At 38.3% G+C, this 19,067-nt stretch overlaps 1 protein-coding gene across 4 annotated transcripts in view; it reads left to right on the top strand.

Moving 5' to 3' along the window:
* The window catches only part of PRKCQ (protein kinase C theta), a 195,683-nt gene that overhangs the window by 111,724 nt on the left and 64,892 nt on the right, over window positions 1-19,067 (top strand). For all 4 annotated transcript variants that reach the window (XM_020965050.2, XM_020965052.2, XM_020965051.2 and 1 more), the window contains one exon: window positions 3,227-3,400. In XM_020965050.2, the coding sequence (XP_020820709.1) occupies window positions 3,227-3,400 (174 nt within the window). The remainder of the gene's footprint in view (window positions 1-3,226; window positions 3,401-19,067) is intronic.

A 19,067-nucleotide genomic window follows, 5' to 3' on the forward strand; every position in this document is an offset into this window, starting at 1 on the left:
AACTGAAAGAGATCTGGGTATTTCAGTTTACTGCAAGATCAGGACACATAAGTGAAAGGCAACCAAAACAAACCCCTAATTCAATCAATCAGTAAACATTTATTGTTGTTGTTCAGTTGTGGCCACTCTTTGTGATCCCATTTGGGATTTTCTTGGCAAAGATACTGAAGGGGTTTGCCATTTCCTTCTCCCATTCATTTTACAGATAAGCAAACTGAGGCAAACAGGGTTCAGTGACATGCCCAGGATCACACAGCTAGCAAGTGTATGAGGTCAGATTTGAATTCAGGAAGATGAGTCTTCCTGACTTCAGGCCTGGCACTCTCTCCACCTAGCTGCCTCAAACATTTATTAAGCCAGGCACTGTGCTAAGCTCTAAGGTTAAAAAAAAAAAAAGAGAGAGAGACAAAAGATAGTCCCTGACCTCGAGGAGCTTACAGTCTAATGGGGAGACAACATGCAAACAAATACATACAAAGTGAGCTATACATAGGAAAATAGAAAATAATTAATAGAGGGAAGGCACTGGAATTAAGAGGAGTTAGGAGAAGCTTCCTAGAGAAGGTGAGATTTTAGATGGGACTTAAAGGAAGCCAGAGGGGTCAGTAGTTGGAATTGAGGAGGGACATCATTTTAGGGCAGCCAGGAGGCCATTGTCACTGGATTGAAGAATGTGTATTGGGAAGTAAGATGTAAGAAGACTGGAAAGGTAGGAGGGGACTAGGTTATGAAGAGCTTTGAATATCAAACAGCATTTTACATTTGTTCCTGAAGGCAATAGGGAGCCACTGAGTAAATGGGGAGAGGGTGAAGTGATTGGGCCTGCACTTTAGTGGCTGAATGGAGGATGGATTGGAGTGGGGAGAGATTTGAGGCAAGCAGATCCACCAGCAGGCTATTAGCAATAGTCCAGGCATGAGGTAATGAGGACGTGCACTAGAAGAGTGTCAGTGTCAGAGGAGAGAAGGAGGCATATCAGAGAGGCATTGCAAAGGTGAAATCAGTGGACATTGGCAACAGATTAGATTTCATGGTGAGGGGCAGTGGTGGGCAGCGTGAGAGATCTGGGATGACTCCTAAGTTGTAAGCCCGAGGGACTGGGAAGATGGTGTTGTCCTCTACATGAGTAAGGGACGGGAAAAATGAGTTCTAGTCTTGAGCTTTATTAAGAGATGATTAGTATCCAGAATGAAGGAAACGATGGCCCTACTCCAGACCACATGCAGAGTATAGTATTCTCTTCTGGGTGCCATATTTTAGGAATTTAGGAGGGGACATTGATAAATCAAGAGGAGAGTAATCAAGAAGGTGAACCTCAGTTGAAGGAACCAGGGATGTTAAGCCTGGAGAACAGAAGACTTAGGGAATACATAACTGTCTATAAATATGTGATGCTATAATGTAGGAAAGAAATTAAATTCTTCTCGGTCCCAGAGGACTGAACCAGGACTGATGGCTAGAAGTCATAATGAGGGTGTTAGACTAGATGTGAGGAGAAACTTCCTAACAATTAGAGTGGTAGAATAGTCTAGTTTGGGAGAAATACTGGATTAGATGGCCTTTGAGTTCTCTTCCAACTGAGATTCTACAATTTCACCTTTCACTCAAGTGCCTCACTTTGTGTGATTTATGATTCCCCAGAGAAATCTCTACCTTTTTCCCATATCCTCATATAATAGTAGTAGGCTCAAAATGATGGGGGAGGGGGGAGAATTGGAAGCAGACTACAATCCTCAGGGCTTCTTTGTTCAATGGGCCCACAATGACCTTAGGTCCTGATTAGTGTGAACAATGAATCCCCTGAATCAGTCACAGATATTTGAATTCACCCTATTTGCAGCTATGATTATGTTTCAGCAATGGAAATGTGAAGTGTGAATTCTAATAATACGACTATTTGACAGGATCCATTGTTTCAATTAATCAGAACCTAGCTATGACCCTCACTGATTATTCCCAGGACCCTTGGGGGTAGGCATTTTCCTAATCCCAAAATGCATGGCCTCCATCCTTTTCACAAAATTCAGCAGGGAGACAGGAGGTTATGAATGAGCAACATATATATATATATATAGATATAGATATAGATATAGATATGTAGATATGTATATCTATATATCTATATCTATATCTATATCTATCAAGGGCATTGAAAAGTTGGATGGTCATTGATATGACAAATATACCATATATATATATATATATATATATATATATATATATATATATATATACATATATATATACACATACACACACATACACACACATACACACATATACACACATACATATATATACATACATATACATACATGTATGTATGTATGTGTATGTATGTATGCGTGTATGCGTGTGTGTGTGTGTGTGTGTGTGTATATATATGGTATATTTGTCATATCAATGATCATCCAACTTTTCAATGCCCTTGATCTTCCTTCTATTATACAGGGATAGCCAATGGCTTGAAACTAGCAAGAAAAGTTAGCCTCCAATGTCAATATCTGGGGACTGATTAATCACTCAGTAATCCCAATTACCCAAGAAACAATTTCCTTCCTACCTAAGCTGACACTAGTTTATTTTGGGGAGGGGAGTGAACAGAGGATAATAGAGGAACTGAAATATAGCTAGGTCCTGATTAATGAGAATGCTTCATCTCCTGAAGTGGCCCCATTATTCCAATTTGCACTGCATATTTCCATTGGGCTGGAATCATTACCATGTTTTACATAATTATACTTCAAATAGTGCAGATGTGAACACATGTGACCACTTTAAGAAATTCTTTATTCGCACTCAGTTGGGATCTAACTATCTGCATTTACCACCTCAGAGGTTAGAAATTGGGGACCTTCTCAAAAAGCCTATGCTATGTTTATTCTTACCTACCCTTTGCCCTTCAGCCTAGTGGAACTAGAGTAACTAGTAGTCGCTGCATTTTTTAAGGCCCAGGGAATAATATCCCATGCCACAGCATTTTTAATATTGTGATAAATCCTGAAATGAGAACCAAAAATTAAATTTTAGAGCATTTGCTAGTAAAAGAAATTTCAACAAAAGTTTGTAGCATTAAAATGTTAAGTAATGCCCTAGGCCAATGAAAACAGACTTCTACTCTGGCTCAAGAGAAAAGTCTTACCACTTAGTCTTTAAAAAGAGTTTTGTGGACTCTCTTATCCTTTTTTAAAGACAAGTCTGAACTAATCACTTATTTCTCTCCAAGGTATTCCTGGCAGAATTCAAGAAAACGAACCAATTCTTTGCAGTAAAAGCCTTGAAGAAAGATGTTGTTTTGATGGACGATGATGTTGAGTGTACCATGGTGGAAAAACGAGTTCTTTCACTAGCCTGGGAACATCCATTTCTAACTCACGTGTACTGCACATTCCAGACTGAGGTATTGTTACAATATTTTTACCACTCATCCCTACAAGAGGATAGTAGTTGTTTCTTTTCCAGAACTGGGACACCTTCTCTAGTTCCATTGATTTCAAGTGTTGGTCCAGAGGTTGAATGAATGCCTCCATTTCTTCAACTGTAAAATGAGGGTAATAGTAACACTTACCTCCCAGGATTATTGAGAAGATCAAATGAGATAATATTTGTAAAGTGCTTAGCTCGGTGTCTGGAATGTAGTAGGTACTTGATAAATTCTTGTTTCCTTCCTTATGAAACCAGTTAATGGCATGTAGGCAAGGTATGCCTTTAGGGGAATTTCATGCGCTGTGACAAGTAGTCAAAGGATGCATTTGGGAGGGTGAGAGGTGAGAGGGTGAGAGCAAGTAGAGGAGGCCTTCCTGGCACCACTTAGGTCAAAATGTTCGTGCAATCATATATTCCAATAGGAGAATTCTGGATGCCAGGCACCTTGTGAGGGCTTAGTAAATATTTAATGACGAGTTAAAAGGACTAGATAGTAGAAGCACATGCATTTCCATTCCTCTTTCACCATGTGGGTTCTAAGATGTTTACTTTTGAAAAAATTCCCTCTCCTAAAGCATTTGGTTAAGCTGGGTCAAAGCGAAATAGACAAGCCAGCATAGAGACTCCAGCTCTTTAAAAGGATGAATGTAAAAACATCTGAGAAGGTTACATTTGCCCAGAGAGCATGAATAGATATAACTTCACCAACAAAAAAAAAAGTTCCTGTAACTAGTTCTTAACCTTTTTTGTATCATGGAACCCTTTCTAGCATTTTGGTGAAGCCAATGGACCCTTCAGAATAATACAATTATCCCTAGCTTTTGATATATTGGGGTTGGCATAAGAAATGGGAATTTGGGGGGAGTTTTGCAGAAGCTGCCTATGAACAAATAACACAAATTTTACAATAGGGTACTATAAACACCCCATAAAAGAAAAAGAAAGAATCAGACTTCTTTGGTACAAAGGGAAGGCCAAAATATTTTGCACCAATTTTTCATATGATGGGGGACACTGCATCCCTACCCCCTGCGATGTGGAAGGGATAACTGTATTCCTAAACACATACAATAAAGTTCATAGGATTGAAAGGACACTATATTAAAATAAAGTTGCAGTTTTTCCCCATCCAAGTCCACAGATTCCTGGGTGGCAGGGAATAGAGGTGGTAATCTATGAACCCTAGGTTAGGTTGATTTAGAGTTTTAGAATTTTTTAATTGGAAGGGATTTAGAATTCACCTCATTAACCTCCTCATTTTACAGAGGGGCTAAGTGACTTACCCAAAGCCACACAACTATGTAATGACTGAGCTAGATTGAAAACCCAGGTCTTCTGACTTCTGATGGTAGGCCTGAGAGGCAGCATAGTATAAGGAATGGAGTGCTGGCTGTCAAATCAGGAAGACACAGGCTTTCAGTCCTGCAGCGGCTAGGTGGTATGGGAGACAATGCTGAAGCTGGAGTTATAAAGGCGTAAGTTTAAATGCTGCCTCAGACACTTATTTGCTTTGTGACCCTGGGCAAGTTACTTAACCTCCCTAAGACTCAATTTCCCCATCTGTAAAATGTAGATGTGAAAAATGTAGATGCAAATAGTACCTACCTCACAGGGTAATATTTGTAAAGCACTTTACAAACCTAAAAGTACTATATAAACTTCAGCTATTATTTTTGCTGTGCTTATTATGGCCTGGAGTCAGGAAGACTTATCTTCCTAAGTTCAAATATGGCCTCAGACACTTGTGTGATCCTGGGCAAGTCACTTAACCCTGTTTGCCTCAGTTTCCTCATCTGTAAAATGAGCTGGAAGAGGACATGGCAAACTACTCCAGTCTTTGCCAAGAAAATCCCAAATGGGGTCATGAAGAGTTGTACACAACTGAAAATAATTGAACAACAAAGCTGTGTAACCACTTGCAATTCACTTAAACCCCACTAAACCTTATTTTACTCTTCTGCAGAGCACGGGGGTTGGACTCAATGACCTGTAAGGAGCCTTGCAGTACTAAATCAATGTTGTTTTATGAGTGCTAGAGACCATTTCATAAGAAGATAGATTTAGCACTAGAATAGACCCAGGTCCATCCCCTAATTTGATTGAGGAGGAGACATCAAATGACTTGCCGGAGGGTCACACAAGGTGGGCAGAGCCAGATTCTAACTCAGTTACTTTGACCTCAAATATTGGGTAGTTCTACTTCTTGTCCATGGGTTTCAATTTACTTTAGAAACAAATAAGTTTACTTGTTCTTCATTAGAGATAGTGAAAGGGTTTTTCCATTATGTTTTATTGTCCCTGACCACTGTTGTGAGAGTGTGATCAGCATTTGATAACGATCATCAACATTCCTGGGTATTTTTTCCTCTCAAATTCAAAGAAAGCACAGGCTTCTAGTTCTGTTACTTCTTCTTTAACCTCTTCACTGCTTCCATTCCCTTAGATGTTGTGCTTCCCAAAGTTCTATCCTGGATCACCTTTCTACTTATACGTTCTCTCTTGGTAAATATTCATTCACATTATCCATCATCTCTATGCAGGTGCCTCTTCATTTCTGACTGCAACTTCAACTAAGTCGGTCAACAAACATTTGACAGGCACTGAGAGAAGTATTGAGGGGAGAAAGGCAAAAATCAGTCTCAGACCTCGAAGGAGGTCACATTCAGATGAGAGAGTCAAGATGTAAAAAAACAGGCACCTATAAGATATATGCAGTGTAGATGGAAGGCACTTTCCTGGGGAGATCATCAAAGACATCTTACAGAAGATGGGATTTGAGCTGATTCTTGAAGGAACACAGGGGACTAAGAGGCAAAGGTGAAGAAGAGAATCCCAGGCATAGGCGGGTAACTAGTGAAAGGCACAGAGAGAGTAAACCAGGGTGGGAAACCTGTGGCCTCAAGGCCACATGTGGCCCTCTAGGTCCTCAAGTGCAGCCTTTGAATCCATACAGTCAAAGGGCCACCCTTGAGGACCTAGAGGGCCACATGTGGCCTCAAGGTCATTTGAACTGCAAGTAGGCCAGTGTGGCTGGATTATAGCGTGAGGAGGGGAGTGAAGTATAAGAAAGATAGGGAAGGGGCTGAGGTATGAAGAGCTTTAAATGCCAAAGAGAATTTATCTCTGACCTAGAGGTGATAGAGCTCATTAAGGTTGAGGGAGGAGGTGGAGGCAGTGACATGATCAGATCAACATTTTAGAAAACAACTCTGCACAATTGTTTTAAAAAGAATGGTAAAAATTGCTTTTACGTCTGTTTTCTTTCACAACGTGACTAATATGGAAATGTTTGGCCTGACTGCACATGTATAATCTATATCTAACTGCTTGCCTTCTCAAGGCAGAGAAGGGAGAGGAAGACAGAATTTAGAATTCAAAATTTTTAAAAACAAATGTCAAAATTTGTTTTTACACATAATTGGAGGACAAATTGGGAAAGGAAAGGAAAGCAAAAATGACTCTGGCAGCTGTATCGGAGTGCCAAGGGGAACAGGGAGGAGCCAACTGCACTAGTCACTAGATGATAAGGGCCTTCTTCTCTGGCTTCGCAATTATTTTTTTTGGTCTCTTAGGAGCTCCATATCAGGGAGAATCTTAAGTATTTTTTTCTTAATTGTATGTATTGCCATTTTCTTAAAGATATTTTATTCATTAGTCCAAAACAAATTATAATGCTTTAATCTCATTTTAATACTTTTCCTTAGAACTTTGCCCTTGTCAGGCACTATTTTATAATCCTAGAGCATTGGGAAAGTTGAGATTCCAGATTTGCACATTCAACCAAACTCTACTGCTGAGTTCCATGGTGAAATTTTCCACTGTAAAATCATTCATAAAACTCTACCAACTGACACTAGCCACATTCCACACAATTAAAAGTGTTCTTTCCACATAAGTCATAATGTTGTTTTTGTTCAGTCATGTCCAATTCTTCATGACCCCATTTGGGTTTTTCTTTGCAAAGATACTAGAGTAGTTTTCTATTTCCCTTCTCTACCCCATTTTATAGATGGGGAAATTGAGTTAAGTGACTTGCCCAGCGTCCCTGCAAGTGACCTGAGGCCAAATTTGAACTTGGGTCTTCCTGACCCCAGGCCCAGCACTCTATCCACTGTGCCACCTAGGAGCCCAAGTGATAATATACAAATTAACTTTGCTTTCAAAGGCCAAGCTCCCTCCATTCTTCTTGTATTAGCAGTAGCAGAATGAGTAAATCCTAAAGCACTTTTGACTTCAGTTTTCTAAATTCCATGACATATTGTTTTCTAGCATTAAGGCTCTTGTTTATGTATGTCAATGCACAGAAAAATAGTATTTTCTTCAGTTTGAATTTATTCTATTGTTATTATGACTATTAGAAGTAAAATCATCAAGACAATAATTATCAACTTCTTTTTCATGTTATGTCAGCAAATTTTCCTTAAGAACAAAGTCAAATTTTATTTTCTGGGTTGAATGAACTTGGTTAGGTCACTTGGAAATTTTGCAAATAATTATAATCAGTTCCATAAAGTCATTCGCTAATTTCTCTAATAATGGAAAGCAGTCATTCATTCAAGCCTTGCAACCACTACACCCCCAGTAGTGTTACCCTGTTTGTTTAATATTTGGCTAGCTAGGCTGACATGGTTCTCATTACTTTTTAATTTTCCATGTTCTCTTTTTCTATGTTCCTATTAAAAAGACATTTACTTTTTCTTATGAGAAAATTGGACTTTCTATCTAGCTTTCTATCTATTTCTGGATAGTTGGACCATATATCCACGCATAAATTCCTAGACTATATTTTATTCAATTTTATTTCATTTTTAACTTAATAACAAATCAATATGAAATGAAATTCAAAACAAAAAATAACAGTTGTCCCATTATCCCTTCTCCCTCATCTATCTTTGTTCATTTCCCTTAGGTATGTTTCTTCTTCAATACTTTATGAATCTGTGATTTTGTCCCTGTCCTACAGCAATTTGGTAATTCTTCTACCCTTTATTAGACAGTTTTCAAGAACTCAGGGATATCTCCATGCCTCCAGGAGGCATCAGAATAGGACCTTTAATGAAAATGATTTATTCCCTCTCTACTCTTCTCTACCTCCCTATCCCCTCATAATAACAATAACTAACATTTATATATGGGTATGTACATATATGTATGTATATATATTTACTGTTTAGATATTGTCATAAAACATTCATTGTATATATAAATAGTATATATTTAATTTAAATACTAAATGTGTATTTACTTTTCTGAGTCCATCTTGCACCTTATTTATTTTTAGAGTTTAATGTTACTTCTCTATATCCCACACTGAGTATGTCTGTAAAATTCTATATACTCCATTTAAAGAGTTAGGTTTTTTTTAACATTAGTTTTAGAAAAGTGAAAATACTTCAAGGATTTTAACCATTTCTAAGCATTTCTCTTCTGTAAATGATCTTCTATGGACATTTCTACTATTAGATATACTATTCCTACGTTTAAGTATATTCAGTTATTCCCAGAACAAGCATATATTTCTTTAAATTTGTGGATATAAACAGGAAAAAAATGAAGCCTTTATTTATAGGCCTTCATATTCTTCCTTTTTAATATTTGGTTAAAAAAGAGTAGAAAATTCAAATGGAAGTTACTTCCTTCCTATTTCTTCAGTGTCTGTTTCAGGTTATCCATATAGGAAATCTTAAAGATCATCATCATTTTATAAATGGGGAAGTTAAGAGTCAGGGGAATTAAGTGATTTACCCAGTACTGTGCCTTCAGTTAAACAAGAAACATTTATTAAATGCCTACTTTATCTCAGGGGAAGCTAGGTGGTGCAGTGGATAGAGTCCTGGGCCTGAAGTCAAGAGGACCTGAGTACAAATTTGGCCTTAGACACTTACAAATTGTGTGACCCGGGCAAGTCACTTAACCTTGTTTCCCTCAGTTTTCTCATCTGTAAAATGAGCTGGAGAAGGAAATGGCAAGTGTCTTTGCCAAGAAAACCCTAAATGGGGTCAGAAAGAGTCAGCTACAACTGAACAACTCTATCTCAGGCCCTGTGTAAGTCCCAGAGATGCAAAACCAAAAATCAAACAGACTGTGCGTTCAAGGAGCTTATAGTCCTAACAGGGAAAACAATGTGTTCACACATAAATATGTTTAAAATGTATACAAGAGAAACGCAAAATAATTTGGGGGAGAAGTCATTAGAGAGACCAGGAAAAGTCTCAGTCACCAAGTGCAAGGGGAGAAGAGAATAGGGTCCATGGAACATAAGAATAAGGATAAGGTAATGCAGCCAAAGAGGCTGAAGAACAAACCAGGAAGAAGAGAACCAAGAAGAGAGAAGTGTCATGAAGACTTGGAGAGGACCTAGAATCCAGAAGAGAGAGCTCAGGAGTGACACATGTAGCAGAAAGGTCAATAAAGATGAGCACTGGGAAATCATCAGATCTGACCATTAAACAGATTATTTGGTAACTTTGGAGGGAGCAGTTTCAGTTGAGTGGTGAGGTCAAAAACATGATTTCCAAGGGGAAGAGAAGAAAAAAAGAGAAAATGGAGGCACCGTGTATATCTAGACAGAATGAAACTCAAAGGAGGAAAGGTTGTCGTGTGATAACAGCAGAGGGAGTGTCTAGGTGACAATGAGGAACAAAAATCTTGCCAATGTCTCCTCCACAACCAGGGTACCAGAAGCCAGGGAGGAAGGTGCAGCCAGCACTGGAAAGGATAGTAGTAGTCTAATATATGTTTGGTAAATTGAATATGATTTAAATAAGCTTCTACAATGAATTAATAAAAACCAAGTGGGCCTAAGAACCCCATCCTAGATGCTTATACTATGAACTTATCAACAAAGGCTTTTTTAAAACATTAATTAAAATTAAATGTCTTCATCTATCACTGAGCTTTCTAGAATTTGAATCTTAATAGGTTTGAAACCTAATTTTTAAAAAGTCAGAGATTTTACCTTTTTAACCCATAAAAAAATAAGAATTAGAGTTAGAAGGGACCTTAGAGAATAGCTAATCCAAATACCTAATTTTACAAATAAGGAAACTGAGGTCCAGTAAAGTAACTTGTCCAAAGTTATATGACTAATAAGTGTCAGAGCTGCGCAATCATCATGACCCATTGCCTAATTTTACAGATAATAATACTGAATCCTATAGAGATTAACAGACTGGCCTAAGGTCACACTGATAATACATACAAAAATCCAAGAAATGAACTTCAGTCCTTATTCTCAATTCTTTGTTAATTCTGCTACACCAGACTACCCTTATTTGTCACGAATCCAAGAGCATTGCTTTTGAAGACTCAGTGCTTTGATGGTAGAGTGAGGGAAAATATGCCTCATGATAATGTGGATTTTGGCCAATTTCTTTATACAACAATAGCAATATAATTAAAAGGATCTGGTCATGCAAATTGCTGAAATTAGCATACATCTGTTGTTTGAAAAAAGATAAAGATGATTTTTTTCCAGTTCCTGTATCATTGCCTTGGCTTTTGCAAGTTAGAATACCTATGTTAAAATCCTTTGTTAACGCATATCCTTTCCTCATTGTGCAAGTATAAATTTGTTTTTAAATCACTAGTAAATACCCCTCAATTAGATATGTAGATATGTGTGTGTGTGTGTGTGTGTGTGTGTGTATATATATATATATATATATATATATATATATTTTACATATATGTGTATTTGGGAAGGGAGAGCATGAGAGAGAGCATAGTATAGTTGATAGACAGCTAGCCTTCAAGTCAAAAAGAATTCAGCCTCTAATACACGTACATAGGGTCACATAGGTATGTGACCCTAAAAAAGTCACTTAATTTCTTTGTGCCCTAACTCCTAAAAGCTGTATGTGGTACAGAAGGTACTGTCCTGCATTGAAAAAGGTAGTTCTTCATTGGGAGCTCCCTGCAAAGGTGAAACCAAAGGCCCAGTCACATACATAATATTTACCACATCTGTGATTTCATTTGTATAAGGAGTTCTCAGTGAGGAGCTTCTTCTACCAATGAATTTCAATGTCTTCTCTACACATAGTTTTTGAGCAACCACTGGGACACTGAAAGGTCGTGACTTGTCCAGGATCAGACACCCAGCATTGTTCAGAGGGTGTGTGTGTGTAACAGGCATCATGGCATAATGTGGCTAATGGCCTTGGAGTCAGGAAAGCCTGAGTTCCTGTCATACTTCTGATACCTACTGGTTATGTGATTCTGGGCATGTCACTTGGTTCCATTACACGGTCTTCAGAGAAGATGCTGATATGCATATATGTGAAGGTATTGCACACATATCATATTCACATTGTGAAAAACTGGGTCCTGATGTATGTGAGCTTTAAATTACTTAACCTTTAGCTGTCCCCAAGAAACTCTCTAAGACTCTTTGTTGCCATGTTAAAGAGGAATTGCTAATCTTCATTAGAAAAGGAGTTTCCATACCAGGAAATGTCTGGCCAAACATACACATATATACATATTTTTGCAAAATCTAAATGTCCTTCACTCTACAACTCTCGAAGACTAAGATTTTCTTCTTAGCAGTGAGTGCACAACTAAAGAGCCTGGGATAGCTGTCTAACCAAACATTGATTATTGCCTTCATTATATGGAAGATATAAATTCAAAGCTATAAATTACTACGACCTTTCAATTTTTTAATAGGGTGTAGTGCCCAGAATAGGATACCATGAGTATGTTTATAAAATTGGATGTTAATAAATAAATACAGTTTATTAAATAGTATGTCAAAAGCTTTCTTGTTAGACAGAGGTACTTCAGCATTACTCAATCATTTGCTTCTTTCCAGAGGCCTTAATGTAATTGTGCTGTCAGACATAAGCTAAAAATGACCTTCCTTAGAGAGTGGAAATTGGAACCTCAAACCACACAAGACAGTTAGTGTTTTATTGTGTCATTAGTAGAGGCTATGAATCATGGACAGATATTCAGAAAATGTACTCTGATGACAGTGTACTTTATTAATTATAAGGCCTGATGGGAAAGCTTTCTGTAAAAGCCAATCTGTGATTTAATTGACACAGCACTAATGCCTCCAGGAACTCTAACCCCATGGTGGCCTACACTGCAGAAAACTGGGGTGTAAGAGTAAAATTAAATCATGAAAACACATAGGAAAAATATTCTGAGGAAGATGAAAGGGAGCACTTGTCTAATGAGGCTAAGGAGCCTTTTCAGGGAACTTACCAACCAAGTCAGACTTTTAAAAGACACATATAATCTTCTGGTAGGAAGAAGATTAGAGTGAACACAGAGGCATGCCTTGGTTCTGTAAGAATACCATCCTGAGTGTCAAAGCTTAGAATGAGCCAGAATGGCTAAAGGCACCAAAAAGGTTGTTTTCTTTTAGCAAGCACGGGGAGAGTAAGCATGGTGCAATGGCTAGAGAGATGGATTTGGAGTCCAGAGAATAAATGGGACAGTGGACAAATAGATAGTATCAGAGGACAATAGAAGGCAAGGCTGCTCAATTTTTATTTTGCTTCTCTTTTCTCTGCCAAGAAAAATAATCTTCATTCTGGAAAAGACAGAACAAAAAATGGCTTAGAGAGAATTGATGCCCAAGATAAAGAGGGAGAGTGGAAAAGAGTACCCACAGCTTCTCTTGATCAGTTGAAATCACCAGGTCAAGACGGACTGACTATATCTTAAGTAACTGAAAGAATGGATGGGTATGACGCCTGAGCCACTGTCTGTCTTAAAAGACGCTGGTAAATGAAATAGGTATCACAGAGGGAGAGAAAATGTGGAGAATTCATCAACCAACTTAGATTTTTTTTTTTAACGTAGAACATAGAAGCAAGGCCTAATCTTATAATGTTTCAGAAATACTAAGAACAATAAAGATGGGCGTGAGGGGTTTTGTTTCTGTTTTTGTAATTTATAGAGGCAATGGGCATAGAGAGCTAGTCTGGTTAGGAAGTTGGGGGATCAAGACATTAGTTTGATACATATATATATATACATATATACATATACATATATATACATATACATACATATACACATATACATACATACATACACATATACATATACACACAGACATACACATACACATATATATATACACATACACATATATACACACACAGAGACATACACATACACATATATATACACACATACACACACATATATATACACATATACTATATATATATACACACACACACATATATATATATATATATACACACACACATATATATACACACACACACACACACATATATACGTATATATATATATATATATATATATATACACAGGCTCTGTGACCCTAGGTATATATATATATATATATATACACAGGCTCTGTGACCCTAGACAAAGCCATTAACCTCCACGGCTCTAAGCCAGTGGTGTCCAATTCAAATGGACACGGATCTCTGCAAACCCCACACTGGCTTTATTTTATTTTTATTTATTTCATTAAATATTTCTCAATTACATTTTAATCCAGTTCTGCCATGCTGTAGGAGTCAAGGAGTCTCAAGTTTATACTTCTGCTCTGGGCAGCTCTTTAAGCTGGTCTGCCTTGGGAGAGGGCATTTCCTCCCTGAGAGTTTGCTATCCCAATAAAATCCTAGGTCCAATTCATTCCTATTTTTGGCTATTTTGGGAAGAAGAATGTTGGACAATTATGAGGAATATCATCTCATAAAGCAGAGAAAGATAAAGCCAATTTACCTGTCCCACCAGAAGGCTTGGCAAACTATATAACCAATCCCAAGAGCATTCAAGGATGAAAAATGGAAGGAGAACCACAAGAAGAAAAAAATGGAAAAGATCTGCAAAAAACATTTTGACAGATTAGTTGTTTGTTTCTCTCCCTCCCACCCTCCCATCAAGAATAGTGAACTAACCATAGCCCTTAGACCCTAACATCATAATCCCTGAGGTGCTAACAGAGGAAATAGAAATGGTACTGGAGAGAACAATGGCAGGGAAAGCACCAGAATATAAAGAGGTGATCCATCCTGGAGGTGATACAGTGATGAGGCATTTAAAAGTCTTACGTATGAGATATCTGAAAGAAGCATTCCAAAGGTGTGGAAAAAATTCTCAGACCTTACCAATACTCCCCCAGCATAAAAAAGAACGCCAGTAATTGATCTGGGGCAGCTAGGTGGCACAGTGGATAGAGCTCTGGCCTTGGAGTCAGGAGGACCTGAGTTCAAATCCAACCTCAGACACTTGACACTTTCTAGCTATGTGATCCTGGGCAAGTCACTTAACCCCATTGCCTAGCCAAAAAAAAAAAACCCAATAACTATTGATCTATGTGCTATATATGAAACAATTTTGAGAGCCATTTACACATGAATTGAGGGCACCCTGGGTGAAAGTATTAGTAGGGAACTAGCAAGTATGAGTCAGTCAACACGCATTTATTAAGTCTTTACAAATGTGTCAGGCACTGTATTAAGCACTGGGGATACAAAGGAAGGCAAAAGTAGTGCCAGCCTTCATGAAACAGTCTGATGGGGTAGGTGAGGGCAGCAAGGTGGCACAGTGGATAGAGTGCTGGGCTTAGAGTCATGAAGACAACTTCCTGAATTGAAATCTAGCCTCAGACACTTACTAACTGTATGACCCTGGACAAATCACTTAGCCCTATTTGCCTCAGCTTCCTCATCTACAAAATGAGCTGGAGAAGGAAATGGCAAACCACTCTAGTATCTCTGCCACAAGAACCCCAAATAGGGTCACGAAGAGGAGCACATGATTGAAATGACTGAACAATAAGAGAGAGAATAAATATAGGGCAATTTGGGGGGAAGGCACTAGCAGTGTGGGCCTAAGTGATACCTGACAATTTAACATCTCTGTCATTTCCCAATTGACTGAAAGATGGCAAGAATTTAAGATCCATTATGTTTATCGTTCATTCAGACTCTGAAGAACAAATTTTCACCTTACAGGCTCTTTTATAACAAGGAGTCTCTCATCCACATATCCAGATTAATCAGAATTCCTTAGAAGATAGAACAAGAAATAACCTTTCTCATTAACTGATAATAACCATTATGCAAAGCATAATACAGGGAAAGAGATGCTCACCAAAAGTGTTTGCTGCTAGGATTAAGGAGATACAGCCCAGAGGCCAGGTCAAGGAAGTATTTCCTGGAGATTATGAGGGGGGAGGGGGGTTTTGGTTATTCCTGCTTGTGGATGACACTGTGTTAATTACATAAAATTCCAAGACACTGCAAAGTCTCCTAGAAGAGATCGGTAGTCAGTCAATAAGGTTTGTCCTGTTCACTCAGGAAAGACCCAAATGTGAGAAGAAAGTTCATTACACAGATTTCAATATGCATCCAAATGGATATTTTATAGAACTTGTCCAATAGTATATGTGTTTGATTATGTATGTACATGTATGTGTGTATACATACATTTATACAAGTATGTATGCACATATATACACGTGTAGATATGTGTATGCATGTGTGTATATATGTGTGTGTACATATATGTGTGTGTGTGTGTGTGTGTATATATATATATATATATATATATATATATATATATATAGTGTATACACACATATGCCCTCACACACCCTATATCTAGTCTCAGAAAGTTCAGATGGACAATGGCCAGACCATAGGAAAGAAAGAGAAAGAAAAGGAAGAGGAAAACAGGCTGAATTACTTTCAGGAAATTTCAAAGCACTTTTTATCTTTTATTAACTCCAAGCTCCCTGTAACAGCCAAGGCCCATTTTTACAATACAAACATTTTATCAACGTCTCTGTATAACAGCCAGACCTCCTTCCAATAACTAATGTTGATCACACACAGGGCAATGGAAAGACAGATGTTTGTGGTAAAGAGGTTGCAACATCTAGCTAACAAGGCACCTCCAAAGGAAGACAGGAGTAAGAACATCAGTGAAGAATTATATGACAGAAAGAGAACATGATGCGTGACTCCAAGGAGGTAAAGCTGAGTGAGTGGGAAGAAAGAGAAGTTAGGAAGGGAGGACTGGGGGTTGAACAGAATGAGTTCTGTTTGAGGAATGTTGATTTCAAGATAACTACAGGACAAATAGTTTGAAATGTCCAATAGGCAGTTTGCAGGCCTGTGGCTTAAGAAGGATTCAGGCTGAATACAGGATCTGAGATTCATCTTCATAGAGATGATAATTATACCCATGTGAGCTGATGAGTTTACCAAGAAATAGAGCATAGAGAAAGAGAAGAATAGAATCCAAGACTGAGCCATGTGCAAGAAGGGAATTTAGAAATCATCTAATTGACTTTCTGTACGACCTTGATAATAGCTAATCATCATAGCTAGCAATTACCCACCACTTTAAGCACTTTGCAAAGCCTCTTTCCACTAACCCACATTACTTCATGTGGCCTTCTGCAGTAGGCTGGGCCACTGTAATTGGCAAGGACCCCACAGGAGTCCAAACTAGCCCCTGGCCTTTCCCTGGCCTTAAGGCTCCTCAGTTTGATTTCTTTCCATCCCTCCATTACAGGTATGGGTCTGTGATGTTTACCATCATTTTGGAAGTCTGTAACTAAAAGTTTCAAAAAGTTCATAAACCCCTCAAGACTTGGCCCTACATGGGGCAGCTAGATGACATGGTGAATAGAGCACTGGCCCTGGATTCAGGAAGACCTGAGTTCAAATCTGGCCTCAGACACTTGACACTCGCTTGACCCTGGGTAAGTCACTTAACCCCATTGCCTCACCAAAAAAAAAAAAAAGAGCCTTTAAGACTTGGCACTACAGTTGTGGGCATCTGCCATCAGGTGCCTCAGTCTTACAGTCATAGTATCTATGACCTAGATCAAGAAGCAACTGAAAATCCATCCAGTCAACCCTTTCATTTTACAGATGAAGAAATTAAGACCAGAAGGAATATGTAACTTACCCACAATCCCAAGCATCCAAGGTAGCATTTGAACCCAGATGCTCTGGGTCTGAAGTCAGTGCTCTTTCCCCTGTACCATGAAACTTCAAAATTCACACTTGTTTTTATTATTTTTCTGAACACAGATTTAAATTAGTTATGACAAAGGATCATAGTTCACCAGGCCTGGCATGGCACTAGGAAAGCCTTGGCTGAAGAACAGGCTTAATAAACAATTATCTGAACACCCCACAAGTGAAAACCAGAACCAGCCTTGAAGTATAATTGTCATGCCAAACCTTTCTCTGGACTTTGCTTTTCCTTCCCACTTTTTTTTCAAGAAACCCTAGAATGCCTTGCTATTGGCCCAAACCGAAGCATTAGAGAGAAATAAACTATCCTCAAAAAATGATGACAGGCAAACAAGTGATTTGACTCATCATGATGCACTTCTAGCTTCGTATGGGATGAGGACCAGACTGAGCTGTTTTGACAGATGTATCGTGTAGCCAAAGAAAAGCATCAGGAGTATTAAATGTGACATCCAACATGCTGTACATCACCATTCTTTTTCTGTTAATACTTATTGTGACAACACATATTTAGTAAGTATTATCACTCATTAAGCTTGGAGCCTACCTCAATTCCCAGATACATATCCTAAATTACATACGGCAAATAATGAGAAGTTGAACTGAGATACTTGGTTATTTAGCCAACGTCTGTCTGTCTGTCTCTCTCACACACACACACACTTTCATAATCCTTTGATGATTTGTAAATGTTTAAATAGGACCTGTTCTAGAAATTCATTAAAACCTAGAAGCTGCTTCTTTGCACTTGCATAGAATTTTTCATCTAATGTTTTTACTAGTGTCAGTGAAGAGTGGAGAAAGGACTTCAGGGGAGGGGGCAGAGAAAGCACATGATCCTATATTTTAAGTGTTATTACCATTTGTTCTCTGAAGCCTTTAAAAGACATTCCACCTACTCTGTTTTATATAAAGGCTCTTGCTGTTTCGAACAAAAGGATAAGGTTAGAAGATTTTCATAAAATACTAATGAGAGTAAATGTTACTAGAAGAATCTTGTTCTGGATGTTTTAGGAAGGATGCCTGAAAGCTACAGAGTGTCCAGAGAAAGATAGTCATAAAGAAAGATGGTACAAAGCAAAGAATACTGATTCTGAAGTCAAAGTATCTGGGTTCAAATCCTGACTCTGATGTTTACTACTTGTATGACCTTGGGCAATCAATTTCACAACCCTGGGTGTCAGTTTCCTCATCTATAAAACGAAGGGAGGGGGTGGCCTAGAAGAACTCTGAGGCTCCTTCCACCCCTAGGTCTAGAATGCTTTGATCCATACGAAGATGACAATTAAAGGAATGTTTAGATTGGAGAAGGGAAGACTCACCATGGGGAACATGGTAGCTATTTTCAAATATTTGGAGGGCTCTTACTTGGAAGAGGGATTACACTTGTTCTTTTTACTCCAATAGACAAACTTAGGAGCAAGGGTTAAATGCAAAGAGGAAAATTTATCTTGAAATCATGGAAAACTTCTAACAACAGTGCTGTGCAAAGTGCAATGGGCTGCTGCAGGAGGTGGTAGATTTTCCTTCATTGGAAGTTTTCAAGAAGAAGGTGTGTTCTTTGGGGGCATATGTTGGACTACCAAGGGCTTGAAATTTATGCTTGACATCCAACAATAAACATTTATTAAGTGCCTACCATATGCCAGA

Source organism: Phascolarctos cinereus, unplaced genomic scaffold (assembly GCF_003287225.1).
Source record: "Phascolarctos cinereus isolate Bilbo 61053 unplaced genomic scaffold, phaCin_HiC Scaffold_1;HRSCAF=81, whole genome shotgun sequence".
NCBI lineage: Eukaryota > Metazoa > Chordata > Mammalia > Diprotodontia > Phascolarctidae > Phascolarctos > Phascolarctos cinereus.